General features: G+C 44.1%; 1 protein-coding gene across 7 annotated transcripts in view; it reads right to left on the bottom strand.

The window, feature by feature from the left end:
* Positions 1-27,699, bottom strand: part of LOC102735251 (ecto-NOX disulfide-thiol exchanger 1) — a 423,233-nt gene that overhangs the window by 33,801 nt on the left and 361,733 nt on the right. For all 7 annotated transcript variants that reach the window (XM_081814955.1, XM_081814954.1, XM_081814952.1 and 4 more), the window contains 4 exons: positions 17,339-17,512; positions 15,938-16,144; positions 12,119-12,352; positions 2,142-2,354 (listed from right to left, as the gene is read on the bottom strand). In XM_081814955.1, coding sequence (XP_081671081.1) covers positions 2,142-2,354; positions 12,119-12,352; positions 15,938-16,144; positions 17,339-17,512 — 828 coding nt within the window. The remainder of the gene's footprint in view (positions 1-2,141; positions 2,355-12,118; positions 12,353-15,937; positions 16,145-17,338; positions 17,513-27,699) is intronic.

The following is a 27,699-nucleotide window of genomic DNA, read 5'->3' as shown; positions in this document are numbered from 1 at the left end:
GTTTGAAAATTAAAAGCAAGAATTCCATTTTCGGTATTTCACAGTGGAGGTGCCAAAGAGGTATCTAGAATAGGAGTCTCCACTCCTAGGTTTCCATGAGGTGGACTTCCCTCCAAAATTCCCGGTCCTACTCCCGCCCTTCACTCTCTCCTTCCCAGGGAGGCAGCCCGCCAGCCTGCCTGCACCCCTGCTCATTTCCCCCCTGCTCCTCCCCTCACTGTGCAGCGGGGTCAAGGGCTTCAGGGCTGCCTGTGGCCAGATGCTCCCCCTGGAGGCCTCGCAGTAGAAAGCCCATTGTTACAGCAGACCTCAACCTCACGTTCCAATTCAGCCTTTATTGGTAATCAAATGCTGATGTTTGGATCCTGCCACGTGCCAGACTTCTTCATCTATCTCTCTTGTGGTTTCAAACCGAGACCAGCTCAGCCCCACATCATGTCAGGCACGTTGCATTCTCTCAGCCACAAGAGCTGGGCCTCTTTTTAACAGATGCTTCTTTCAACAGATAAGGACAAAGGACACCGAATTTCTCCCCTATTCTAATGCGTGGCTGTCTTTCTACCTTCATTGTTAGGCTCAAGGGTTGAGTCTTCCCTGCCAGGTGGGACTGTGAAGTCACAGGAGTGAAAATGTTTTTAAACTGATGCTAGTGAGCAAAAGTTACCCAGTAATATCCCAGTGTTCACGCACTTGGCTTGCCATTACTTTGCAGGGACTGTATCATTAGAGTTGAGTGGCCTTTCCCTCTCTTCCTTTTCTCCATTACCAAGCCAGCCTTACCTCCCCTCCACCCACTAATCCATTCCGTGCTTCCCTCCTTTTAAAGGCGGAATCAATATTAGTGTTCTTTATCCTATCCCTAGTAACCCTAACCTCAGAACTGCTGGGTGTACACGGTCTGGGGAAGGGCCATTCCTCATGACTGGGCATCAAGGGAAAATGGTCTGATATTGGTCTGATGAGACAGCACTTCTGTTTTTCCTATTCCTTTTCTATAAAGACAGGTGCCCAGGTTGGTCTCCTACTGGATATTTGGTCACTTACCAGAGTTCATGTTTGCGCGTTTCTTATATATTTTATGTTGCTGCAAAAAATGCTCTTCTTACAACAAAGTCATATAAAACACCTTTCCACTTGAGAGCCTGGTTTTTCATGTCCCTCTCTCTTCCGGTCCTAACAGAGAGATCCATCGTCCCTTGGGTTTACACTGATGAAAGAGGCGATCGACATTTGGCACACTGTATCATTGAAAAAATTCCTCATTCTCAGAACGAATATGTAAATCGCATATGTCACCGTCCCACGGGACACCCTGCACCTGGTACCGAATAGAGCGGGGCATTGTTACAGTGTCATTCGATGGCTTTTACAGGAACATCAGCAACCGCAATGCGTTATGCCACTGTGACGTTAACTACAGACACAGACAGAGTGCCCGGAAAAAAAATTTACGCCCTTTTTTTGAATAGAGCCCTGGGTAATTACCCTGACTATTGTTCTATGAGAAAGCCTATTTACACCCCTTCATCAATTTAGGGTCTGGACATGAAAAATCGCCAGCATTAAGCAGTTAAGGCAATTTGCTTTCGAGATGAAGAAAGGACAAAAAAATAATACTGTAGAAAAACGACTTCTGAGTTGCCCATGTTGACAGCCAAAGCTCACCTCAAATAAAGGATCCTGAGGAGGAGTTTTTCTGATGGTGCCTTCATCCTAAACAAAGCTCAAGGACAATGTGCTCGGGGTCTGCTTCCTACTGTCGGCACTAGGAGGACATGTAGGTCATGTCCTGCATGGTAAAGGGCAGCTGCCCGGCAGGTGCCCCACAGGTGCGGTGTGACCTGTGGTGGGTCCAGCAGGCACAGAAGCATCTGGCTGCCCTGCCCCAGTGGCCAGGTTTGGTGTTCTGAGGAAAAGCTACAGAAACGTTGCTCACCTTGAGAAGTAAGCTCTCAGGGCAGGGTCCATGTTCCTCCAAGTTGCCACAGGACATGAAATAGGTTATGAGGTTTGCCATTCAATATGGAGTAAAATGGGAAATTATTGAACTACTTACCCCCAAATGAAAACAAAAATTAAATGAATGCAAAAGAAAAGGCAAACTCACAACAAAAACAGATGGCCCCCAAAATTTTACTTACATTGAGTGAGGATTCCTGTTAAGGCATTTTTAAAATTCTCCTTGGCCTCTTCCATCTCCTGTTCGTGGGTGGCTTTTTCGTTCATCAGCCGGCGGACGTGGCTATTGGCTGACTGCACCATGGAATAGAACTGGTTTGCAGAACGCCGATTGACCTCCCCTCGTTCGATCCAGGAAAGGAGCACTGTGATAGCCTCTGAAAACTTGCTATCATCTGGAAATGGAAAACCACGAAGTACAAATCATGCCAAGGCAAGACAATGAACTTTACTTTGGGTTCTTCTCAAAAGACAGAACACGGACCATCTTCATGGATGCATTTTCCGAACTTGACAAATTAGCTTTCCTAAGACTAACTGCTCCAGCATTGTTTGGTTTCCCCTTCTGCCTCTGATTCCAGGGTGCCAAAGAGCCAGCCAAGAAACAAATGGTGGGTCACTCTCTCATCTCCGAACCTGGTGAGTTCAGTTTTAGATCTGTTCTGGGCATTCTTGGTAACATGGTATGCCAAACCCTGATTTCTCTTTCTTAAGACTGGCTTGAAAAACTGTTATTAACCTATCTGGTCGCCACTTCTTTATTCTTTCATCAGGTATATTATACAATGATACTAGTTTTCTGACAGAATCAGCTGAGTTAGTGTCAAAATATGGATGACATATTAAACTATTTTAAAACTGGATGTAATGGAAGATATTGTTCCCAAGGTGGTAGTAGAAATTAGTCAATTCTTTTTCTACTACAGTTCAAAACTAATTTCATCTTAGGTTTAATACAACATATTTAATTAGGCTGAAAAATAGAATATTTCCTTGTTTTCAACAAAAGAGAATTTGTTATCTGGGTGGTCAGTGTTTTCTCTGGAAGCCATCTAGAAGCCTATTGGAACCAATCTGAACTTGGTTTGAGGTATGTATGGGGGTTGGGGGGATGGAGTGGGGAATGAGGTTCCACCTGTAAATAAATGATAAGAGTTTATTTGAAAGAAAATAAATAAACTTGCCTGTTTGGGAATGGTTACTAGAACAGACCTGTGTTGCATGGCTTAAAAGTAGGGGGAAAAAAAACAAGTTTGAAGGTAATTAAGTTAATTGAACTGGAAGTTGTATGTCAATTATCACAACATTAATCGATCCTACTGCTGAAGGCTCACTGCATACTTCCCAGGCAAACTTGAGGGGAGACGTCTTCCACTTATATTTTTCTACCCTTGAAAAATGTGACTTAAGAAAAATATCCTATATTTTTCAAGAAAACTATGTAGGCTCTGAATTCTAAAAATCAGTAGCAAAATTAAACTGGAAGATTCAGATTCTTACTCATTTATTTGATAAATACTGAGTGCCTGCTATGTTCCCTCCACTGGAGGAACATCAGAAACATCCTTATGCAGTGTGTGTGTATGTGTGTGTGTGCGTATATTTTCTATATTATTATATATTTTTGTATATTATATATTATTTACACACACACACACACTCACCCAGATGACTGGACAGAGCGTGATTCATATTCGGTAAAGGAGTTTTATCTCACTCACCAGATGTTTTTTAATTAACCGCTGTTGTTGGTATGTTACACATCATACAAAACCTTCATTCTTGGGGCTCTTTGTGAACTTCATAGCGCAGGATAGAAATACCTATAGTACTTTTTCTGCCAGAGGCCCCCTCCCAGACGGGACACAACTTCTTTGCTGTGGCTGTTGCTTGCCCAGAGGTGTGTGCGCTGAATGAAGGCAGGATCAGCCTGACCCACAATGGGATGTGCTCTGCTTTCCCCAGGGTGGAAGCATCTATCAAACGCAAGCTACTGATCAGTACCCAGCCAGGCCCTCCCCCACTGCGGCAGGGGCAGTTGGAGATTGGGGATCAGAGCCTTTTTCCAGTGCAAACCTGCCCCCTCCACCCTCACACCTTCACCAGAGGAGTTAAGAGGCCCTGGGAACGCCCACGGGGCACCCCGCAAAGATGCCTTTCCTCGAAAATCTCAAAGCACAGGCTCAGAACACACGCGTGCAGTCTCACAGCTGGCTCATCCAATTTTGTTAACTCTGGAATTTCAGTCTGAGCTCAACCCTCTGTGAACTCCAGCTGCAGTGGTTTCTTATCTCATTTCATGGACCGGAGCGGCTTGTGTAAGATAAAATCCATCATACAACTTAACATTTCGTTCAGCCCATGGAGAGGCCCATAATTTAGCATTATGTTTGTGAGAGGCCCACTGTGACCGTTACAGTCAGAATAAATTTTGCCTCCTGCACGCACTCTCTACCTCTCTCCCTGCCAATATATGTTAGAAGAATGGACCTCCCAAAAGACAGCACGAATAAACCTAACACTTATAAGAAAGCTTCCCCCCTCTTAAAAAATAACAACAAAAAAGAAAACGCTGACTCCATGTACCATTTTTACCCTTTGCTGGGACTTTCATCTCTGCATAACACAGAGCAAAGAAAACCCTTCACGATTTTGTCGTTGAGCTTACTAGCAGAGAGAACAATGTTGTTCTATCTTTCCCTCCTATTACTGATTGTTTTTCCTTCTCTTGCTTGTGGTCACTGAGTTCATAAATACACTAACTTACTGTGAGGGAGAACACACTTCAATTTTAAAATGTATGTTTGCTCAAATGATCTGAAAACCAAATTTTCTTGTTCTTCACTCCTAGATGGAGAGCATAAGTTCACCAGCAGATCATAGTTATTTGATAGTTTTCAGAAAAAGAAAACAGCAGTTTTAAGATTAAGCAATTGGAAATATACAATTTATCAAGTGAGCCAGGATGAGACTTGCTCACATTTTAACAAGGGTTAAAAAATAGGTAACACAAGTGATTGTAGGCAGAATTCCATTAGCTTAAAGTAAGTATATACTTTTGAAAACTCCCAATTTCATCCTCATTTCTGAACTTTCTAAAACTGCCAGGCCAATGTATAATTGATGTACTGACATGCAAATTAAATGTGAAGACATTAGTTAAGGCTCACTGGTAAGTTTGGTCAATATCTTTTGCTATGTAAGAAGTGACTTTATATTAAGTAAGACTAACCCAGCAACTCACTCTGAATGGCTATAGGAGCGACTGGGAGTGGTCATTTTCAATATCCAACTGTAAATTCAATTTTGTATTCAGTGGGAAGATCATTGAGAAAACAGAAAACAATATAGAACTAATTTAAACAGGATTTAGATTGCAGCATTATTAAAGCTATTCACGTGAAAAGAAATTAACACTGCTCATAAAAATCACATCAGAGATGCAGTTATAAAAATTCCAAATACTTTCTGTGAACATGCTTAGGCATAACTCTGAACATGGGTGCAGTTTAGAAACTAGAATGTGCAGATGTGCTTTTTCCACAGTAAGAATTGGGAAGATCGGTGCATTAAGGAGTGACTATGAACCATTTGCTCATTAAAAATTGTGTAGTGTTTTCTAATCAGGGTCTTCGCGATGTCACACACAGGTTACTGCACATGTTTACTCTGTGGCTTTTCTTGATTTGCATTTTCCTCTTCAATCCATCCCTCCCCCACTCCCTTATAGCTCTCTCCTTTGTTAAACACCATGGCCATGCCTTTGCCTGTCTGTGCACTCATCCTAGGAAGGAGCATTCATGTTTCTGGTCCACCTGTTCTGTTTCCCTCAAGATTCAGCTTCAGTGTCTTCCATGAAGTCAGCTCTTCTGTAACCCTAACATGAATTAGGTGTCCATTTGCTATGTTTCCACAGCTCCCTACATAACCTGCTACTAAGACATTAGTCACTCTATATAGTAATTGCTCATTTATGGATGGGTCTCCAGTTTTGAAGGGCTAACATGAGAATAAAACTTCCAAAACAGATTTCAATCTTCTGGTCCCTTCGAGTTTTTCTCTTCGCAGTTTATATTTGATTACACGATTTCTAATAGGCTTGCAGTGATTAGTGCTCGAGAGCCACAAATTCAGTGGTCAGAAGTTGGGAAACATCAGATGGGAATAAACACTTCAATTTTGTGTTAAAGAGTATTTTCACAGTGTCTCTCAGAGATAAATGTTCTCCTGGCAGTTAAGCTAGCTGGTTCTTTACCTTTCAGGCCTCTGAGGTCATTACCACTGGCAACGAAAGTTAAGAATAATGTCAGATAATCACAGAGAAGCAGAACTTTCTGCAGTAAGGCACTAACTAACTAGCTTGTCAAAAGACTCAAAAAATCTTTTTGAAGGCATTTTTAATTCTGGGAAAATAATGACGAACTTTAGTTTTGTGAGGAATAAATAATATTATAATGACTATCATCCCTCAGTGTCACTACCTAAAGACATACCCATCTCATTTCATTTCTGTTTACTTCAGACTTTATCAACCTCCCTCCCTCTCTTTCATGTTTCTTGAGCACCTGGCACATAGTAGACATTTAAAAAATTGCACATGGGATAAATCTTTGCTATTCAAAGACTTAAAGCTTGAGCCTCATTTGGGAGCTCCTTGAAAATGCAGATTCACCCTTACTCAGACTTCCTGACTCAGAATCTGCATCCTACTCCAAGTGATTCATATGCACATTAAAGTTTTGGAAGCACTGGAAGAAATCGGTCAATGAAAACCAGGGAAATTGGCTGGGAGCTCATCTAAGTTAAAAGATAACAAAACCCTTAAATGGAAAGTAGCAGCTGAGATAGTGGAGAATATTGAAAGAATTTGATGTGATCCTTATGAGCTTTGCAAATCCCTGTCCCTGACCTCCCCCACACCCATTTAAGGAATAGCTGCTTTAACACCTGGCATCCCCATCCAGAAAAAAAAAATGTCCATGACTTGGAAATGGGCATAAAGACTACTGCAGATCCTTTCAGTGAAATGCTGGCCATGGCCTAGAGGACCCTCTCCATTGGCCTCCAGCCCCCAGAATTATCTGATTCTACAGGGGAGTGAATCTTTAATTGTTTTTGATCAGGCTATCTTACAACTCTTTAGGGACAGAACATAAATTGTGGAGAACTGATAACAATGCAAATAATTCTCCATAACAACGTAGATGAATTTTTGTCCAGTAGAAAATATAAATTGTTATAGAGCAAATTCTCTTTTGAACCAGTTTTTAATGTCTTACTGATTCTCTCGTTAAATGAGTTAAATAAAATCGCTGGCACATGTTCATGTTATATTTGTAAGTCATGGTTCCACTGCCAGAATATCCTTTAGCCACCCCTGAACTGCAAGCTCCTCAAAGGCCAGGCCCGGCTGCAGTCATGTCTGAAACCCCAGGGCCATGACGCAGAGCCCAGGGACTCAGCAGATGGACACGTGATGAACTTCAAACTGATTAATAGATAATAAAGGGGAAAAGGACTCAAACTGGTAAGCAGTTTTTTCTCCCCCTTTGTGTATGGAGGGAGATCTGGCCTTGATTTTCAGAACAATAGGTGGATGGGAGCCAGGCCATGAACACTCAATATGAAAACTTAGGTGGGCTGTAATACCCTTATTTATGGCTGGGTCTATAAAGGAATAACAGGAGAGGAGATTAATACTTGAATAAAATGTCTTGAGAATGAGATAAAAAGAAGATGTTCTACAACACATTTTTCCCCCCCAAAATGGGGATACACACACACATACACACACATACACAAGATGAATCATGTGGATGGTGTGTCGATCTGGCTATCACTGATTTCTGGTTTCTATGATAGCTGGGAAAAGCTTACAGGGTAGAGTCACATACTGACCCAAGCAGAATGGGATTCCAGGATGGCCAAGCATTATTCCTCCAACATCCCTAGAATTCCACTATGTGTCCCTCAACATTGGACATCCCTAAACAAGTCTCCATTTTTTGGCTCCTCAATGAACCATTAAAAGGGGTGTAACCTTATCTATCCTCCAAATCACAGGTAGCAGGAAAGGTGATACAAATGGTTAATGCACCCCTCTCCATCCAACACACACACACACACACACACACTCTCCCCCAACTCTGTAGTACCTGCAAAAATGAAAAAAAAAAAAATTAAGGGGGTGGGTGGCAATATGAAAATGCACTGGTTATTCTTGCTTTGGGGTCAAGCAAAGTGTTTCTAGATGAAATGGCATATCTTGCCTCTGTGAAGGTCAATAACGCCTAAGGAAGTGATTCTCAAACAGGCTCCCGTGCTTCTCATTTCCCTTGCCCTGGGAAGGAAGCCTGGCTTTTAGCTAATGGAACTTCCACCTGGCTTACAGTGCTATTGATTTTTACTTTCTCGGAACCATAAATACTGACAACCGGCTCAGCAAAACGCCACTGGCACCACTGGCTCCTCCCTCTCCATCATCTGGCAGGCTGACATGGGACCATTCTGTATGCAAATCCGAGTCTAGCCCTCTGGAAATTAGGAATGCTGATCCCAGGAGAACTGAATTCATGAGGACATGCCAGGGGGATCCCAAGGGCACTGCTTCAAAGCTTTGAGAAAACTTCACCTGATGCAGAGAGAAACTCTTCATTTCATCACATAATGAAAGATTATGTGAAGCTTTTCCAAAGGGGGAAAAAGTACACAAAAACTTTTAAATGCTCTTGCCAGGAGAAATCTCCAGTGAATTAGGATATAATCTTTCTCACCGTCTAATCAATCTCTTCCTTCCACAGTCCAAACACAGGGCTCCTCCAGGGGTGGATGGTCTGTGTTAGACACGCTGAAATTCATTATCTCATCTGCCTGGTGCTACTGTTTCCAATAAAGTGTAATTATGGTGTTATTGAGCTCCTTCTCACTTTCTCAAAGCCATGCTATAAACTTTGGGCCTGTGAGCAGTTACTTCCCAGTCAGTCTTCATTAAGTGGAATTGTCTCAAAACAATGTCTATTTAATCAGCAGGGTGCCCGCTAATTTTCTTTTTTAGAATTTGTATTAACGTAACCAACACCGCCTTAAGACACTGCATAATTACAACTTGACGTCTCCTGCGCCTTCAAGAAGGCCCAGTGGCCACTGGATCTGGGGTTAGCTGATCTCAGGAGATCCGCCCCCTCACCCTGCCGCTGGTCCAGCTGGGATCCGGGTCCCTCCTGGGATAGCTCGCTGCACTTTTCACACACCACCACGGGAAGTACATGGTGCTTAGTAATTGCCTGTACCGCGCCAGAAGCCTAAACTCTGTGAGGTAGGGGCGCGTGTGCTGTTGCCCACCCCCCTCCCGCAGTGCTTCTTAGCACAGTTCCAGGTATATGGTGAAGAGCTCCACAAATATTTGCACAATGCTGGCGCATCACCCACCCCCCCACACCTCCCACCACATCTGGTGGCACCAGAGGCCAGAAATGCAACATGCTCAAAGCTCCAAATCGCTAAGGAAGGGAGAAAGGAATTAAGTATTTACTATGTGCAGAGTTTTAACACCGGGCAGCATGCAGAGGGCCTCGTGGATCATAATAAAGAGTTGGCTTGTGCAGATTTTGCTAGATAGAGCTGATTTTCAAAAAACAAACTGCAAGAATAAACAAGTACAATGTAAAATGGGGGGAAATGTTTGTAATAAACCTAAGATAGCATGATTTCTCAGGGGAGGAAAAAAAATCAAATTCAATTAGGTATTTTCAGATCGTATTTCCATCGTCTTTCTTACTCAGGCTTCTCTACTTTGGGTTTTGACTGCATTTTTTGTTTTTTTTTTTATCCCCACATCAATGAAGTCATCTTCAGGGAAGCAGTTTCCTTGGCCCCTCCAGTCTGGCTTTGCAGCGTTATAAGGAGCATGGTGTAGATTTCCTCTCTGAGGCAGCCAATTTCCTAAGCAATTAAATGCTGTTTATATTCCAAACTCTGTGCTTGGGTCGAAATTGTCAAGCTTGGTATTACCTGACTGGTTGCCTGCACTGTATCCCTAGCTAGTTCATTCTACTGTAACTGCCATCTATTAAATTTTCCAATCTGTTCTCTCAACGGATCACACAGTACTTGGCGAAGGTGCAGCTCCTAAATTCTGCAAATTATGCTCATCTATATAAATATATATTTTTGAAATGGCAAAGCTTGCAAATTACTTCACCCAATTGACATCCCAATCTATGACCCTCCCACAGCAAAGGCAACGCCATGTTCCTCTTAAGTGCACAGACATTTGTGTGCTGTTTCCTTAAAAAGAATAGGAGGACGCCAAACTTTTTGTGAAATCCCTCCAAGAAGTCACAGAACCAAGGCGCCAGTTTTTGTCACGTCTAAGTGGAGCATGGAAGCCGATAATGCACAATGTGCGGGATATTAAAGAAAAAACGACTTGTTGCTAAATCAACATTCCTGGTTGAGGATGTTGCTCTTTCTCACTCTGGCCACTATTTATGATTTGTAGCCTGAATGGAAAAGGGAGATCATGCCTGTGTTTGCCTTTCGTGTGCTTTTTGTTAAAGGGACATCCATGGCCTATGTACTTACGTCTGTAAGACAGGCCCTCCCAGAGCAATGGAACACGGGCCGTTGGCAAAAAAGCCCTCGGTAGTTACAGTGGGGAGCTTTCAGCCACAAGGGCGGCAGCTGATTAGGGGCTCCCAACGCCTGAAAAGGGCACAAGGGCTAGAAGCACAAGTCCTTTTTAAAAAGAATTCTCTTTTAAAGAAACAGAATGTCAACCTCCTATCCTTCTAAAATAGGTTTTGAGCAGCTTTCACACATTTCATTTAGTGAAAACATCCAATCAGTTTACACGCTGCCAGCAATATACTAGCTATGCTCTAAAACACTCCAAGGATCAATCACATCTCTCTTCTCATCATAGATCTTTAATGACTTCTCCACTGCTTATGGAGTAAAACCCAAATCCAGGGGCAGCCTTCAGGGCCCGACCATCTGGCCCCAAAATGCTCTTCCAGCTCCACCTTGCTCTATAAACTTCCATGCCGGTCTCATGTGCGCTGGAACAGGCCCATTACCCTTCCCCTCCTGTGCCACCTTCCTCTCTGCTTCCTTGTGTCTTTTTTCCTAGGGCTCCGGCCTCTGACCTGAATGTCTTTAAGGCCCTTCTTCTCCTGGGAAGGAAAAACCTTGTTTATCCTGCACAGTTCTCCTCTGTGAAGATTTTCTCCATACCTTCATCAACACTTGCCCCCGTGTTCCCAAAGCATGTTGCTCCTACTTTGCTTGACAGTCATGCCATTGGCTTTGTACTACCTGAGACACCTGGGTGTGGCCAGCCACTCTAACCTGATGCCCCCAATGGCGCGAGGAAGGTCTGACCATCATTTGCCCCTAAATGCAGGTGCTGCTCAGATTCCGTGACTCTGCTCAATAATGGAAGAGAATTCACACATACACGTGATCCCGAGGTAGAATCTGGCCCCTCCCCAATCATCTGCAGTTCACTGGGGCAGGTACTAAAGCCTACATATGGCTTTATCCCCCATAGCATCAAACATATGAAAGGAGCACAGCAAACTTTAAAGAAATGAAATGTACTCCTTTTTATTCCTACTTATTCTGTAGGTGTCAGCAGTGTCCCTTCAACGCCATCTCTGAAGGCAGGGATGATCCCTTTCTGCATTTCGCTTCTACCCTCCACAGACCCCAGCGCCGTTTCCCACGTGCGTGAAGGGAGGCTTTGTGAAGAGTCCAGGTAGGTGGAAACTCCAGGAGCTGGAGGCACACCAGGACCCGCCTGCCCACAGGAGACACCAGCCTCGCTCGGTCAACACAGGTGCGAAGACAAGAGCCCGCTCCGGGGCTACTGCGCATGACTCGCCTGCCCCTCTTTCCGCGAACCGTGTTGAGTGGCCGTACACGCGCGTGCTCGGAGCACAGCGGCGGAAGGGGCGGGGCTCTGTCCCGACAGCAGGAGGAAGCGCTTCCAAGCGGCTCCTGGTTCCGGGTGACCTCGCCCGCAAGCACTCAGCACGCGGAGGGACCGAGACGTCTGGGGCGTTGCGTGTGTGTGTGTGTTGGGGGAGGGGATGGTGGGGTTTCTCTGGGAGTGGGCCGTGCCTCCCGCCAGGGCGGAGACGCGTGGGCGGCTCCCTACCTTTCAGCTTGTCGGCCAGCAGCGCTGCCTCGTGCTCCGAGTAGTGCATGATGGCCGGCGGCGAGGGCGGCCGCAGCCGGTCCTCCTCCAGCTTGCGCCGGTGCCGCTCCTCGCGCGCGCGCATCCGCTGCTTGCATTCCCACTCGTAGAAGTCGTCCCTGGCCTGGGCGAAGTCCACGTGCAGGCGGCCCGAGTCCTTTTTGTCCGTGCTGGACCCTAATCGCATCCGGTAACCTGAAAGCAACAGAAAGGCCGGTGGCATCACAATGTCACCGCCAAGATGACCGCACCGTTTTGTCCGGGCCCTCAAGGCACCCTGGGGGTGGGACAAGGGGGCTTTCGCCTATTTCTTTTTTTTTTGCCCAAAGGGCACTGCATTCTTCCCATAGGAGGTGGGAAGCAATTACCCTTCTCCCCAGTGATAAGGAAGTACTGCCAAGTTCAGCTTATTACGGATTTGGGGATAAACACGCTTCTGGGAGGTGTCTTGGAGGGTCACCTACCCATCTTTCAAGCCAATGTTACTAAGAGGATGACCTCAAGAACCAGGGCACTTACCGTAACTCCTTCTTCCCTCTGGCTTCCAGGAAGCTCGGAAACAAATTTGGCATGTAGCATTTTTCCCTTCTCTGCCCTTCTATGGCCGTGGTGTTATATTTCCAATTTACAGTAACTCTATTGCGTAAAGTGTTCTTAAATTCTTTTTTGAAAAAGGCGGAGTAGGGATAAATAGAGAATATCTATGGTATTTAAAAAGACCTACAAAGTAAATTCCACAACACCTCACTCACAGGTTATTGCTTCATTCCCCTAGAAAATGCTGCTCCATTCTCTCTCAGCAGCTGCAAAAGCCACAATTACCAAGGCAATTTTGCAAGGCTGTTCTATTTCCACTTATCCTCTGGGGCACACAGGAGACTATTTTACCTTCAATCAAGAGGCCTCACCACTGCCTTCTTACAGCCCTGCAGCACCTCATCTGGCATGCGGCACTGCACAAATTGTCCACGCAATCTTTGAAGGCCAGGGGAGCTTGTGCAAGAGCACAGAGCTGGACCAAAAAAAAAAAAAAAAATGGGCCTGGAAACCTTTGGGGGATTTACTGCGAGCTACCCAACTTATAAAGATGATGTGCAGAAACCTGATCTGAGAAATCAACACAAACAGAACTGAAACCAGACAGCCAGCCTCGCTTCAAAATGAAGAAGACTTGGCTTTGAGGCTGCTCTTCAGTTTGGGGTACTCAGATTTTAAAAACATAAATTTAGGTCCCAGCAGGATCACAGCTGTTGGGGCTGCCAGAGGAGAGAGCAAAATGAGCACTTTTGCCGTGTAGGGGCTTTGCAAATGAGATACCACTGTGAAATGCTAGGCTGCACTACACTGATGTTCAAGATCTCCGTGCTAGATTTCAATGGATTATCTCGGCATTTGTGTTGAAACTCTGCTGAAAATCCCTGCAGAGGCTGACTTCTTCCCTGTAGGGCACTTCACACCTTTGAGAAGTTACAAATACAAGACAGATCTCACATCTGATTCCTGTTATGCCCTTCTCACTCCTAGGTTTAAATGATGTTCTCTAAAAATAGGAAGATACAACAATACCTATCAAAAACGCAAACATCGATCACGTATGAGCAGAATTCATGCTAAAGCAGAGCATATCTTGGTTCTGGGCCATAGAAACTTAACAAGTCAGCAGGCCACGGTGACATACACTAACAGCTGAGCAGGAAATGCCGCCTAAGGCTGCCCAGCGGCCCTAACTGGCCAAGCGTCTTTCTTCTGCTCGTGTCCAGAGCATCACTTTTCAGATATTTCTGGTTCCAAAAAGTACCCTCTCTTTCACCAAAACATCATCATTAAGGCCTTAAAAGAGATCCTGATGAGGCTGAGTCTAAAATTAGCTTGGCCTTCAACTGTGAACACAGTCCTAAAATTAGTCCTTCCAGCTGGGTATGGGCTTGTAGGAGCTAACACACAGGACGGGCAGCCTTCATTCCCTCCTGCCCCTCCAGTTAATCAGCCTTTCAGATCTTCCCTGGACTGATGTACAACCTCCCCAGGGTGGCTGATCGCTGTGCCTCCAGGCAGGGAGGCTGGAGGTGAGGCCTTTGCTGTGGGCTCCTCCTGCTGCAAAGGGGAAGACCAAGGAGCCATCAGGCACCTGGCTCAGAAGCAGGACCAGGATCCTGGTTGGAAAGAGCCTAGCGTCAAGGAATAAATACAGGAATACCTTTCCCGTGCCTAAATTTGGGCCTGTTCATCTTTGGCAATGTCTCACAGGGTTTCTGATTGTATCTAAACTTTGTGTTATGTTGGAGCTGAAAAGCACTTTTGATCTACTCTAACCCTCTCGTTTAATCAGGTGGAGTAAAGAAATAGTTTTATGGTTGAGCCGTGGTTACAATCCAGGTTCCCTGGGGCAGGTCTGTGAGAAATGAGCATCAGTCTTTCTTTACCATCTTCAGGATATTTGTATTAAAAACATCCATTTGCTGAATGGTTCCTATTGTTGCAGGTGCCCTGCTAAGCACTTAATATCCATTATTTTGATTCATTCCTCATAATAATCCTATGAGTTAGTACTGTTACTACCTCAAATTTCGCAGATGAGAAAATGGAGGCCAGAGAGAGGTTATCTTGCCTGAGGCATGTGAGACCCAATGCCACGCACTCGACAGAATCCCCAACTGTGTAACAGACTACTCTGAAGCTATGGCCCAAGAATACATGACAAGTAAAACACATAGCTATTTGTGTGTTGTAAAATAATTTTTCTATGTTTCGTCTTCCATCTCTATTTTAGAATGCTTTCAGGTCCCCCTCCCCCCTTTGTAAGGTTTTATTGGAATAAGGGCTTTAAAATTCTCCACAGCACTGCCTGGGCTCAGGAAAGTTGCAGCAGTGCTGGAATAACCCCCAGGCTTCTGGGGTTTGCAAGGGAATTCCATGGCAATAAGAGCTGCCTGCAGAAATTAAGTAAGCCTGGCAGTAGCATTCAGAGTTGTTTTTTTTTTTTTTTCCTATTCTTTTCTCACCTTCCCTCATTAGCTTTGCCTCAGGAATAGGGAGGTGGTGTGCCAAGTGACAGACTGAAACATGCAGAAGGAGAGCGTAAGGGAATGGCAATGAGTTGATTCTAAGCGCACATTTCTCTAAGACCACATACCAATACCAGATCTATAGTTCTCAGATTTGGCAAAGGCCTTGAGGACAGCCTCCATGCACTTGCCCCAACACCCACAGGCAGCACTGGCTCTAATTTCAACATCTGTAAAAATCTCCCTATCAATTGGCACCCGAGAAACAGGTATCCTGGGGTAGGCTTTCCCACTCTAAATGCACTAGCAATTGGGCAGTGATATCAGGTCTTCCTTCCCCTAGGACCTACGGACTACTTTCTGCAAGGAAACTGATCTTGATTTGGTACCCTGGGGTCTACAAAGTGAAACACTCTGAAAAACTGAAATTATGCCGAGAGAGTATTTTATTCCCCCAGGGAATTACATCCAATAATAATAATGGTCCTCAGGATTCATAATATTGCTTTTTATCTAATAAGCACTTGAGAACATTAATTAGAAACTCGATGGAATTCCTGAAGACTGGTGGTGGGAAACCCTTCCTGCCGTGAAGTGCACTCACAGACTTAACATACAGTTTCTGGCAGCCAAGGGAAAAGGCAGAAGTACTCCTTTTCCATCCCCAAACTGTGAGGACTTTATTGTGCGTTAAGGCAAAAGGGAATTAAGCTCCTATTAACATCACAAAACATAACAAAAATGCCTCGAATACCCCTTATGTAATGCAAAGTACCGGAAAGGTAAATGGCTTTGTCAACCATGAATTCCTCGGCAAATCGAATGTGACAAAAATTCTTCTTGCTTTTCCGAATGGCTGTAATATCACCGCACTGCTCAAAGACTTCTTGAATAATTTCCTCCGTAGCATTTTCTGGTAATCCTCCGACAAACACGGTCTTACACCCAGGAGGTCGTTCTCTTGTGGAAGGAGGAGGAAGATCTAATAGTCACAACAGAAACAGAGGGGTGTGCCTTTTATTTCTTTGCCCTCTTCCTGGTTCACCTGGCGAAAGTGAAACTCGGAGTAACTTTCTCCACCCTGAGTCGTGATACCTGTCTACACCGACTCACATTGATGTTTTTACCTCCTCTCCCCTCCTCCTCCCAACCTTTACTTTCTGTGGTCCTTTCTACACAGGGTGGCTAAGCTTGTCCCTGAACAGAGATAAAGCCAATGTTAGCATAATTTCATTTCCCCTTAATAATACAGAAGCCCAGAAAATGGGGGGAAAAAAAACTTCACAAAGTACAAAGCATGATGAGATGACAACATGATGGAAGACTTGGGCTTGCTATCTGCTTTGTCTTGCTGCAGGATAACGGATCAGCAAGGCAGAGAACAGGACCTGTAAACATGCGTAGTACTTGCTTGGCTGGGGAAACACTGGGGCCTGAAAACGACACTTTTTTTTTATTATTCACATTTAAATGAGCCAACGATTACATTTGGGGGAGGCTGTAGGGAAAGATAAAATGTACACTGTCACAACATTTTACCTAGTTTATATGTAGATTACTAAAGCAATCTCCTGAAAAGTCCACTTCAAAAAGGCAACACTGATTAATATGAATAAAAAAAAAAAATTCTAGCTATTTAAGCCCATAAACTTAGTATCTGAAACTAAATTAAAAAAAAAATTCTGGCTCATTTATTTCATCAAATGTATGTTTCCTTCAAGCAAATGCCATTTGGCCCAGAAACTCTGAGATGCGGGCTCCCCCCAAAATTGCTAACTGCCAAATTAATTCAATTTTCCATCTAGCAAAGCACATTTCAGAGTTTTTCTCCCACATTTGTGAAGACGGATGGAAATGCTCACATATTTCACACTATGTTCTGCAGCAACTGCTAGACTTCATTGCATGCAAAAAGATTCTTAATGCTGGGTATGTATCCCCACATCACATAAGCTGGCTTCACCGTGTCAATTCAGCTCCTGGATAGAACACATGGACACAGCCCCATACATCTGTGCTAATCTAGAGACAAAAGCATCATGTCAAATGGATCCCCACTTTGTGCATCCATGTGGAAGAATTCTGAGTCAGATCTGAAAGTGCATGCAATGCTACATTAAAAAAAAAGAAAGAAATTTAAATTGAGGAGCAGGTAGTTCTCACAGGTATCACTTACTTGGATTTTGAGGGAAAAGAGTACAACTTTTGCAGTGGATTATTTCTTTGACGACAGCCACTTCTGTTGGCGGTGGGGGTGGTACAAGCCCCAGGCCTGGTATCATTGGGTTAATGGGGGTGATCCCAGTCATCATGTTGAGGCCTGGATCAAAGCCTGGGACACAGATTGAGTCTGTAAAGTACACAAGATAACGTTTTGGCTGGAGGATCTTAAATCAATTTTCATTGTTATTTTTGCTGTTTTCCTGCAAAGATTATTTGACTTTACGCTTTCTATTTTTTTTTTGGTTAGGAATTTCTCCCGGCATAAGATGTAGCATCATAGAAAGCTATTCCAGAAAGATAAAGAGAAAATAAAAGATGAACTTAAAACTACATGAAAAGGAAATTATATCACTTAAAACATTAACATGGCAAAACAGAACACAGCATATTAAAGTGGAAAACCATGCACCATGAAGCTTTGCTATTGTTGCAAATGTGATTCTGTTTCTTAACATCGGTGTATTGTTTACGCTCGCTGCCTTATGACCCAGAATGTGGGAAGAATATCATTTAACATTGAAGTGCCCTGTGAATCTACTTGTCAATCTGGTTTTATCAGAAGAGCCTTCTTATCCAAGCGACCTAGATTTGGAAAAGTTCAATTTATATGTGCATACTTTATAATGATGCATTCAGGTCCAACCTAACCTATTTCCCCCAGGAAACAAAAAACAAAGAATGATTACTATGGTTGGGTTAAGTACACGCAGGCACACAATTAGCCGTATACATTTCTGCATTCCATTGGATAATCACACTTTCTTCCTATAATTCAATCAACAAATAAATAATTGACCAACCCTCCTGAAATCTTTATGCCCATTAAAAAAAAAAAAAATTTACGCTCTGTATAAAAAAATGAAAGGGGGCCAAAAGAATGGGTTTTCCAATATAAGCAATGAATTGTTTTTTTAGTGTGGTAACGAAACAAGTAATTTCAATGGTGATATGCAGGGATTTACTTTTCCTAAGTAAGTTAGATTTATTTACAAGCAGGGACTGTTAGAATACTGTACTGCGTGTCTAAGAGTAGCTGGGAAGGGACCCCTCTCCAGAGAGTGCTTCTGTTTGCAGAAAGCAGACATTCTCACTGCTGGTGGGATGATGTTCAGGTAGAACGGCACAGATACCACCAGGAGTAGCCACGGTGACCCTCTGCAATGAACTTCCTTTTCTTTTCTTAGTCTCCTATCTTTCCTCCCTCCTCCTTCTTCTAGATCATTCCCATTCCTCCCTCCCGGCCCCTCTGATCTGTGGCTCTCACGGACAGCCTCTGCCTCAGCCTCCTCACTCTGCTTACCTGTGCTGAAAGGTGGGAGAAGCCCAGAGGCCGATGAAGTGACAGGGATACCCTTTGTTTATGAAGACACTCCAGAGCATATGAAGCACCGGCAAAAACTTTTCCTTTCTGGGAAAAGGCTTATGATAGCTTTCCTCTATACCCTGGATATTTCCACTCTTCCTCTGGGTTGAACAGAATAAGCAGGGTGATCCTGATCTATAAGCCCAAGAGGACTGCTGTCCCATTTCTTAGGAAATCCATCTAACTTGAGAGTGTACCAGCATGACTTCAATAAAATGAGGTGTTTTTTTTTTTCAATATTGGTTTTGTTAAAAAAAAAACCATGTAAATATAAATGCCAAATATGCATTCTCATTCAAAGGAGTCACCTTGACATTCTAGGTACTTCCTCTGTAATTATGGTTCTCAGTTTCTTCATCTGTAACATGGGACTGTTAGGCTGAATAATCTCTTGGGGCACAGTATTCCAGGATTCTGTGCTGACATTGCTCAAAACAAGTGATATAGAAAAGACATAAAAGCTGGGAAGTGACAGGGACAAGATTCACACTTTGGTTATTCATTTAAAATCCTCATAAAGTTTCACAGGTTTTATTCTCATTTTACAGATAAAGAAACTGAGGCATAAAGCAGTTGAGTAGAATCCCCAACATCACAAAGCAAATGGCAGTGTCCACCCCAGGGCCTCGGTCTCTGGCTCCAAATGTAAACATGGCTCTTTTGACTACCTTAAAGTCTCATGTAGAATGACCCGACTTGATCATTCACCTGATATATGTCACTACTAAAAATTTACTCTGCTCTTAAAATAAAATCAATACATATCCTTCTGATCCAGACGCCAAGTCTAAAAGGGGGAAGTTCCAGAACAGAATGGCTTTCAGTGTCATCATCACTGAAACAACAGATTGGCTTTCAAGGTGAATATATTAGAAATTGAAATATTGGCATGCGTATGCCTTTATTTAATCTCATTCCGTGCGTAAGATTCGTCTGTTTCTTTCCTGGCCTGGCCCTCACTGTTGTTTGCCAACACAGGGTGATTTAAGGCTGAAACTGCTCAGGACAGTGAACCCTGTGAATTACAATAACCAGATGTTGCCCACAAATGAGATGAGAAGCCCAGCGCTTGCATTCTCTTTTAGTTGTAACAGACTTCTGTTTCCTTTCTGAAGGCCAAATAAATAAATACATCTTTAGAAATGGGGACAAAACACACAACTCTTGAGCAAAATATTTTAATATAGAGCAAGAGTTACTTTGCCTTTTCCAAGACATCAATATGAAGAGACTCTGAGGTTTAATGAAATCTGCATGGTGAGTGAAGTAGCTTGAAAAGAGCTTAGAAAGGAATTAACACTTAAATTATGTTGGACCTCAAAGGATCTGAGATTCAGTATTTGAGAAGAGGAAGTAGGGAAGGATTAGACTTTTATTTTAAAAATAAGAACCCATTACTTTTTAACAATATATGAACAGATGGAAATTGTTTTCTCAAATAGCACAGGAACCTATTATGTACTAACTCATTAAAGCAAATGCACACTTTTTGGGAGTCTGAGAAAGACACATGCACAGGAAGACAAAGGTGAGGGGAGAATGCAAGCTCGAAGAGTCAGTTCCTTGTCTTGCTTTTAGAAAAGCTGCCCCTGTGAACTTCAGAGATAATGAGTTATAATTCCACTCAGGGAAAGGAGAAAGAAGGCTTAAATTGCAGCAAGAAAGAATCCAATTAAGTACAAAGTAGAACTTTTCTTTGAGAAATTGTACTTAAACAAGAGGAAGTGTTATTTATTTCCAAGACTGCAGCCCTGTTCAGCTTTCCCCGTGTCGCAGACCGCGAGGACAGAGGCATCAAGGCCAAAGCTCAGCAAGTATTTCTTTCTCATTGTCTTTTTCCAACTGGACAAGACACAACCAGAAACAAAAAACCTGCTTCCTGATTCATATGTAGTCAGGTGTTTTATCAGTTAGATGAGCCGGGTGCAGAGAGCAGGTTAGGGTTTCGTGTTCAGGACGTTAAGAGGCATGACGGTTTCTTTCGTTCATTCACTCGGCATTTCCTGGGCACATACTATTGCCGCGATATGGGGTCAGGAACTGTAATATGGTCCCCACTTGGGGAAATCACTGTGTTTAAGGAGAACATGAAGGATGAGCAGCAAGCTGAGCAGAAGAGTTGAGAAGTGTAAACTGAGGCTCACCGCGTGGCCCAGGAAGAGACGGGCCGGGGACTGGGGACAGCCTGATAGGCCTGGGGGACTCCAATCAATGTCCATGCTACAGCATGGTGAGCCTAAGACACTGTGACCAGTGTCCTGAGGGGCCCTGGGAGTCAGATGAGAGAAGGGACCTTGCCATTCAAGTTAGTGCATTCTGACTTTATTCTCACTGGGACGGCAGCCAGCGAAGGTCAGATGTGCACTCGGCTGGGCAGGGGCCCCCTGCCAGCTATGCTGCACCCCACCCCTCCCCCTCCATTGGGCCACTGCCCCAAGCAGTGGCTGGCCCCCTTTCTGCCCTTTCCCATCAATGCCTCACTGAAGTCTAATTATTGGAAATGAGAACTTGACCCCACTTGGAAGAAAGGCAATAGAGGTCTGTCTCGGTCAAGGCCGGCGTGGGTGTGGATGCTGGGCTGGGCTGACGCTTGGGGGACAGAGGTACGCTGTCAGTGCCAGGAACAAGTGAGGTCCAGAAGGCAGGGCACCGTGTTCCTAGAGAATAATAAGAGAGAAGAGGCAGTCATCAGGCCAGAGGTTAGCAGTAGGTCTAGTCCTGGGCGGAGATCCTTGCAGCAGACAAAACACAAGAGCGGGGAGGCCAGCTTCACTGGGGGACTCTATCGGCAGTTCACTGGGCCTGAACCACCCTGATCCAGGTTCTGACTCAGTCCAGGTGGAAGAGAAGTTTGGCAGCAATGTAACAGGGTGAGGCTGAGAGAAACCGACAGTCAAGGAGGTTACCTGAGCTGGGACTCAGGCTGGAGAAGCAAGACAGGATCCAGACACCAGAACCAAAGCCTAGGGTTTATGGAAGGAGGCAGATACCCCAGTTATCAGTCCCGGGGCCTGGGTCACAGGCTGACCTGGGTCAAGCCCAGCTGGATGCTGAGTCTTAGAAGACAGGGCCCCAGGGCCCCTTCCTTGTACCTGAGGCCCTGACGGGAACTTGAGTCCAGGGAGATGCCAAGCTTCCGAGGGCTGGGGCGGGCAGACAGGCTGGAGGGGCTCTAAGAAACATGTAGAAGCTCCTCTCCTTTCTCCAGAGGAATCACTCCCTCCAAATATGATCCATCATCACTGGACAGAGAAACTATGTCGTGATATGTGGGCACATTCTGTTCATTGCAATCGACAACTCTACTCTTCTGCAGTGTCAGTTAAATTCACAAAGTAAATGCTTTTCTTTTCATTCCATGTCCTTCTTTTCTCTAATATTCTTAAAAATCATTTCATGATCAACAAAGGAAAGCAGTTTTTAAAAAGGTAAACTCGAGCTAAAAGGATCTGGGCAACAGCTGAGGGACACTAAGGCTGACTGGTCCCTTAACTTGTCTGGGCTTCCATGTCTTCTTCAGGTAAATGTGAGCGTGAACACCAGACTTCCCACCTCCACAGAATGAGAGCCTCAGAGAGCACAGTCTGTGTGAAAGCAGTGTATCGACGTGTTAGGAGCCCAAATCTGCAATCAAATGTACCTGTGATCAGGCCCTGGGTCTCCCACACACTGGCTGTGCAACCTTAGGACACTGAATCTTCCTAAGCCTCATTTATAATATCTGCAAAATGGGATGATCATATTTAAATTGTAATACTCTTGTGAGGATTAGGTGGGACTTAAAAAAAAATCTTAAGTGTTTAACATAACGTTCAGCACATGGTCAGTACACAACATATGGTAGCACTTATGTGCAATGTTAATAAATATGTATTTTATGTGTAATATTTACGTAACCTTATATAAATTTTATTAATATTGTAGACACATAAAGGATCATGACGATGATAATGAAGTATTTCTTTTGACAAACAGCTGAGTGCCTACTAAGTGTTGGATGTTCCGCTACGTACTTTGCCTGTAAAGATATCGTATGAGTCCCTCCTTCAATGAAGTGACAGTCTGGTGGCAAAAACTCCTGAACAGAAAATGACAATACAGTATGACAACTCTTGTGAGACACTTAAATAGGAGGTGCTAAGCACAGAGAAGGGGGGCACAGGTCTGGGATACAGGTTTGATGGTTTGAATCGTGTCTCTCTGAACAGAGAGGCTGAAGTCACGACTCTCCTGGTACCTGTGATGTAACTTTATTTAGAAACAGGGGCTTTGCAGATGTAATCAAGAGAAGACAATGTCATACTCAATAGGGTGGACTCTATCTAATATGACTGGTGTCCTCATAAGTAGGGAAGAGACCCAGGTGCACAGAGAGAAGGCCATGTGACAAGGGAAGCAGAGATTCAGTTACGTAGCTGCAAGCCAAGAACACCAAGAATTGCTAACAAAAACCAGAAACGAAGGGATAATCATGCAAGAGATTCTTCCCTAGTTCTGTCCCAGAGGGAAGACAGCGCTGTCAACACCTTGATTTCTGACATCTTGTCTCCAGAGCTGAGAGAATAACGTTTCTGTTTTAAGCTGTCGCAGGGTTTGCGGTACTTTGTTAAGGCAGTTCTGGAAACTGATACAGGGGGACAGGGTCATGACAGGAATGCTGGAGGGGGTGATAGCTGACCTGAGTCTGAAAAAGGATGACTTCTATGGGTGTGTAGAGAAGATATTCTTGGGGCATCTGGGTGGCACAGTCACTTAAGTGTCTGACACTTAGTTTCGGCTCAGATCATGATCTCAGGGTCATGGGATCAAGCCCCACATCTGGCTCCGCACTCAGCATGGAATCTGCTTGAGATTCACTCTTTTCCTCTCCCTCAATCCCCTCTCCCTCTTGTGCTTCTCTCTCAAATAAATAAATCTTAAAAAAAAAAGAAAAGGTATTCTCAAAATATATTTATTAGAATCATAAATACAAAAGATATTTCTAAATGTTCTCTTAGAAGAAATATTCAAAACCAGTTCCCTGGAGGCAGGATCGCTCTTACATTTTCCCGTTGTGAAAAAACCCAAATTGAAGATGGCTACATATTTATTAAGAGCAAATCAACCCCACAGATTATAAGTTAACATTACAGTGTACTTTATAAGTGAATGCCTTCAAGTAGAATCTAAGAAAGTCAACATTGACAATGCTTTTGTGATCTTTCTAAAGAGATCCAAAGGTGGTGAGGTACGTTTTCTATTTAAACGCAAGATGTATACCCAAGGTGAGCTCCTGGAGCCTGGCTGCGCTCACGGTGTAAACAAAGACCTCATGCAATAAATAAAACCCTCTGTCTCCTTTGACTGGGGATATAATGCTGGCAGAACGGGGGAATGCAGCCGTCGACAGCTATTTTAAGTACTGTTGACTTGAGTGGGGAGATTTGTGTCCATGCTTGAAACTATGACACGGCACCAAGTGAAGAGAATTTCCAAACTTCTCACCAAAATTGCTGCAGAGGAGCAATGACTGCTGAAAGAAGGCTGCCAGGTCTTTCCAGCCACCTGTGCACGGAGCATGCACTTGAAAACCAAATATAACTGGAGTGAGCAGGAAATAAAAGCCCATCAAAGGCTCTGTGAAGTTCCCTCACACTGGGGTCTGGGTGATTTGAATTTGATACCAGTGCTCAGTACAGAGGCCTGAACCGCCACACTCCAAGTAAGCTGCTCTGTTTTCTGGACCTGTGGAAACACACTCTTCAGACACAGCGGGCCTCACAGCTGAGGCATAAAAACCATGCTGGCGCATGCCAGGCAGGTGTGGAGGGGCTCACCTTGACAAGGAAGCAAAGGACACTGGGCCTCACTGTGAATCGTGAAGTTTCAAAGCTGAAAGAGATTTGAGTATTTCCTAGTCCGACACTCTTGATTGGGCGATGAGAAAACGGAGGCTTCGAGAGGTTAAGTGACTGCCCAAAGTGACACAGCTTGTTAAGAGTGGAGCTGCAATTAAGATCAGGCATCCTGCTTGCTTCACTACTGTGCATTTGAGTTCCCCAACATCTGCCCATCGTGCCTTCTAATGACAGATTATTCGCTACTTCCCAAGGCAGTCCATTCCCTTTTCTAACAGTTTCACAGCGAGAAATTTACTACTCCTCTGTTGCCTCAGGACCTGATATCTTGTACTAAACCCATTGTCCTTATTCTGCCCTCCTGGGCTATTGTCAGAAGCCTGCTTCTCTGTCCTAGCGCTTCTGGTCAGCTCCACGAAGAGAGCCCACAGGAGCACCTGCATCTTCTCCAGCCCAGTCTCAGTGACCCTGCTTCCCTTAGCCCATCCACAAGTGACTTCCTCTAAAACCCACCTTTTCTGCAGTCTGGGGGAAGCCCCAGAAATAGGCCCTATAGAATCTGACCTATAGGATTAGCAGTGCTTTTGACTCTTCTTGATTCTGAAGGGTCCTTATGGCTGACCTGGTACATTATGACTAAAAAACAGTGGCCACACTCGAATGCTTGCTTTGTGCCAGGCCTGCACTGAAAGCGTCACTTCAGCTCATTGCATGCGTCTTCCTGGCAGTCCCATCATGGAGTTGACATGCATCAAATGACCTCCTTCGACTAAAATACCTATGTCGTGTCTCTGCAGAATGCTGTCAGGCAACTTTGCGGTTGATGTTTTAAAACTAAATAAAAGAGTTTGCATTCTCCATTGGATTTTCCACAACCTTTTTTCTTAGGATCTCCTTCTGTCTTGAGTTTTCCCTCCCTAGCCCCCAACATCTATACAATGGCAAGACAACTCTTTTTTTTTATTATTATGTTATGTTAGTCACCATACATCATTAGTTTTTGATGCAGTGTTCCATGATTCATTGTTTGCGTGTAACACACAGTGCTCCATGCAGTACATGCCCTCCTTAATACCCATCACCAGGCTAACCCATCCCTCCCACCCCCCTCCCCTCTAGAACCCTCAGTTTGTTTCTCAGAGTCCATCGTCTCTCATGGTTAAGACAACTCTTTCGTAAGTTCCCACCGCTTCTGATTTCTCCTTGCAGGTCACACTCAGCCACAGAAGAAAAGAAGACCCTCTTAGACAAATCTAGAGAGACTCCTCCGCCTAACGTTTACTTCTCCCGAACTCTTGTTGATTTCTAGTTCCAAGGGCCAAGGCCAAATTCTCCCTGCATGGGGGGTCTCTCTGAGTTGCTCAGGTTGGAAGCCATACTAAGTCATTTGCTCTGCTGTGTGGCCTACTGGTATGCTCACGCTTGTGTTTACTCGTGTCGGAATGCTCTCCACAGCAAACCGCTGAGTGCCCAGGCCCTCTGCCCTCCGCCTGGACAGTGAGTCACTTCAGGCCTTGCCTATTTCTTTCAATAAAGCTTCCCCTTCCTCAGTTGCTGGTTTAAAAGCTCAATAGGCAACCACATATGGTCACATCCAAAACCTTTCAGACAGACCTAGCTTTGAAAAGGTCTCTCCGTTATTGCGTTGGCGCCCGCTGCTATGTGGGTTCTTATTAGCTCTCATCTGGAGGATTGCAAAAACTACTCTGTATGCCCAGAGGCTGCAGCTTCTGTATCTCCCCTCTCTGTGCCCTTCTCACACCCCTGAACCTGGGAGCAGCCAGCCGTGCCCATGAGAGACCCACGAGAATAGGCCCTAATTGGGGCCTCTAAATTACTTCTTTCAAACTTCTTTTCACATCCCCGTCTCATTAGCCGAAGATTAATTTTCTCTCTGTACCATGTTATGTGACTTTGTCCGGCAGGACTGTTACATAATGATAGAACAAAAAGGACTGAGTAGGCTGTTGGTGTTCTCTGCTTTGAACCCACTGACAGCCTTATGGCACAGAATGTAGCGGCAAAACATGGTGGAATTGTGGAAAATACTTTTGAATATTCAGTCAAGCATATAAGAAGCACTCTGTAATTCTTAGGTATCTACTTATCCATCTATCTATCTTTTTAAGGATAGGGACCCTCTGAGTACATATTGAAACACTAATTTATGTCAACACATTTCTTTCTGGCATTCAATGTCTCCTCACTCGCAGAGCTGTTCTTCTTCGAAGTCAGGCTGACAGCCTGGCGTCATATTGATGGAGAGCCCACTGTAGTCAGTGGTCGTGACTGCAGAAGTGGTATTCACAGTGTGTGAATGTCTACACAGGGATATTCCCTTTGAAACCTGCATCTTCCCAAGATAATAATGCAAGGGCTAGCCTTTTGATTTTATTTATCCACGTTAGTTTTAGTTTACAAAGACATTGGGGAGATAGGGAACATCTCATAAATTTAAACAAGAACAAAGAAAAACTTATTCAATATTTAGCTTCCAAGAAAACATGCACATCATATTATTTTAAACAATTTATATAAGTTTCAATTTAAACATACTGCTTAAAGGGGCTGAAGCAACAGAGTTGGTCTCTTTAAATAAGATCAGCATATAGCTGTCAGCTGGGAGAGAAAATAGAGCCTCATTTAGAAGCAAACACATCATGAGTGCTCCTAAAGGAAATTTCAGGTCGTGTGTTGTTTTAAAATCACAGACTGATCTAATATTAATTTAATTTTTCCACTCAACTGTGTGGGCAAGGACAACCAGCTGGGAAGAAATAAGAGTTGAAGATGGAAAGAAAAGAGACATCCAAGGGAGAGACAGCAACAGAGACAGAGAGAGAGAGAGAGACCATCTGAGTCCTGGACTCGAGGGCACGCTCACTCTCCTGCCCAGTGTCCCAGCCTCTTTACACCTTGGATCTTAATCTGCCAAAAGAGGATTAAAAATATATTTACGTTAATGGGGGGGTGGAGCAAGATGGCGGAGGAGTAGGAGACCTGGATTTCGTCTCCTCTTAGGAATTCAGCTGGATAGGGATCAAACCATTCTGAACACCTACAAACCCAAAGGAGATCGAAGAAAGGAATAGCAACAACTCTCTGAACAGAAAA

This window comes from Leptonychotes weddellii, chromosome 3 (assembly GCF_054177405.1).
Source record: "Leptonychotes weddellii isolate Sample4059 chromosome 3, ASM5417740v2, whole genome shotgun sequence".
NCBI lineage: Eukaryota > Metazoa > Chordata > Mammalia > Carnivora > Phocidae > Leptonychotes > Leptonychotes weddellii.
This window is presented reverse-complemented; position numbering and strand designations above follow the sequence as displayed.